The sequence below is a fragment of the Frankliniella occidentalis genome, unplaced genomic scaffold, assembly GCF_000697945.3.
Source record: "Frankliniella occidentalis isolate FOCC.00 unplaced genomic scaffold, Focc_3.1 Scaffold25, whole genome shotgun sequence".
In the NCBI taxonomy this organism is placed as follows: domain Eukaryota; kingdom Metazoa; phylum Arthropoda; class Insecta; order Thysanoptera; family Thripidae; genus Frankliniella; species Frankliniella occidentalis.
The window spans coordinates 1,584,365-1,585,810 of record NW_026267155.1 but is presented as its reverse complement, the minus strand read 5'-3'; the positions used below and the strand labels follow the sequence as shown (position 1 = coordinate 1,585,810).

The following is a 1,446-nucleotide window of genomic DNA, read 5'->3' as shown; positions in this document are numbered from 1 at the left end:
GTCTAACTTTTAGAAACATTTCAATTTTTTCCATTTTTTTCTGAGAAAGTTTAGGGTTGGAAGTCCTGAAAAGTTGCCGGGAAAAATTTCAGACCGTTTAACAATTGGACTGCTTGATCAGGTACCGGGACCAGCGCTACGTCGGGACGCACTTCGTTGGCACGCCGCTGCTGCACATCCACGACCTGGAGATCATCCGCGAGGTGCTCATCAGGGAGTTCCAGGACTTCAACGGCCGCGCCATGTACTCGGACCCGGACAACGACATGATCTCGGGCCAGCTCTTCCTGCTCTCCGGCCAGCCCTGGAGGACCCTCCGCGTCAAGCTCAGCCCCACCTTCACCACCGGGAAGTTGAGGTGCTTACTTAGAGATTTGAATTTTCAGGATAAGTTCAACTTTTCCGGAAAAATACTTTTTGTTCCGGACAATTTTCAGTGAAAATTTGAAAAACAAAACGACAAAATTAGTGGGCTTTTCTAAAAGATTTGGTTTTTCCCCCTGTTTCTTTCGTTTTCTCCACAACTGTTCCTGTTATTTTTCCGGCATTCAAATCTCAAGAGGTACTGTATTGTATGACCCATTGTCGTCATTATCATCATTACAATATCAGTATTACGTTATCAACTTTCTATACTATCGCCATTGTTATTTTCGCTGTGAACAAGACAACTTTACTTTCCTCATCGGCTTTGCCAAACGTGTGCGGCTGTCTTATCGCATCAAGACTTCCTAACTCATCACTCTCTGTTATCAGTAGAATCCGTACTGACCCCGCCAATAATAATACTCGCACACAAGCCTCTCGAGAAAGCGTATAAATATGCTCCCGCACTTCAGAAACACTTGACGCTAGAATTGCATTTATTGTGCAACTTATTTCTTTTTGAAGTTCACTGTTGCGGAAGAGAACATAGTGAACTTGGGGCTCGAGTAGGGTTGGAAGCCTGGAAAGTTTTCAGAAAATATCCGGAAAAATAAGAAAATTTTTATTGACTCCGGAAATTTTTGGAAATCTTTCGGAACTCTTTCGGAACTTTTTCGGAAATTGTCGGGAAATTTTCGGTAATTTTCAACCTTAGGCTCGAGGTACCCTCTCGCGCTTGGCTCCCTCTCTTCTAGTGTGTGACGTTTGGACTTTCTTTTGCCCCCTCCTCTCGGACACAGGTTCATGTTCACGACGTTCAAGAGGTGCGGCGACCAGCTGCGCGAGCACATCGCCTCCGAGGTGCGGGCGGGCGGCGGCCGGACCGTCATCGAAATCAAGGAGCTGCTGGCGTGCTTAGGCACGGACATCATCACCTCGGTGGCCTTCGGCATCGAGGCCAACACGCTGGCCAACCCCAAGTCCGAGTTCCGCCGCATCCCTGCGCTCATTCTAGACCCTTCCGTCGGGGTAAGTCTGACGTGACGGAAACCTTTCCGGAAGAAATAGGAAACTTTTTTC

At 47.4% G+C, this 1,446-nt stretch overlaps 1 protein-coding gene across 1 annotated transcript in view; it reads left to right on the top strand.

The window, feature by feature from the left end:
* Nucleotides 1-121: 121 nt before the first annotated feature.
* LOC113213287 (probable cytochrome P450 6a13) overlaps nt 122-1,446 on the top strand; it is a gene marked incomplete at its 5' end in the record, with an annotated part of 14,579 nt that continues 13,254 nt past the window's right edge. Inside the window, 2 exon segments of the mRNA XM_052265249.1 lie at nt 122-358; nt 1,167-1,389. Coding sequence (XP_052121209.1) covers nt 122-358; nt 1,167-1,389 — 460 coding nt within the window.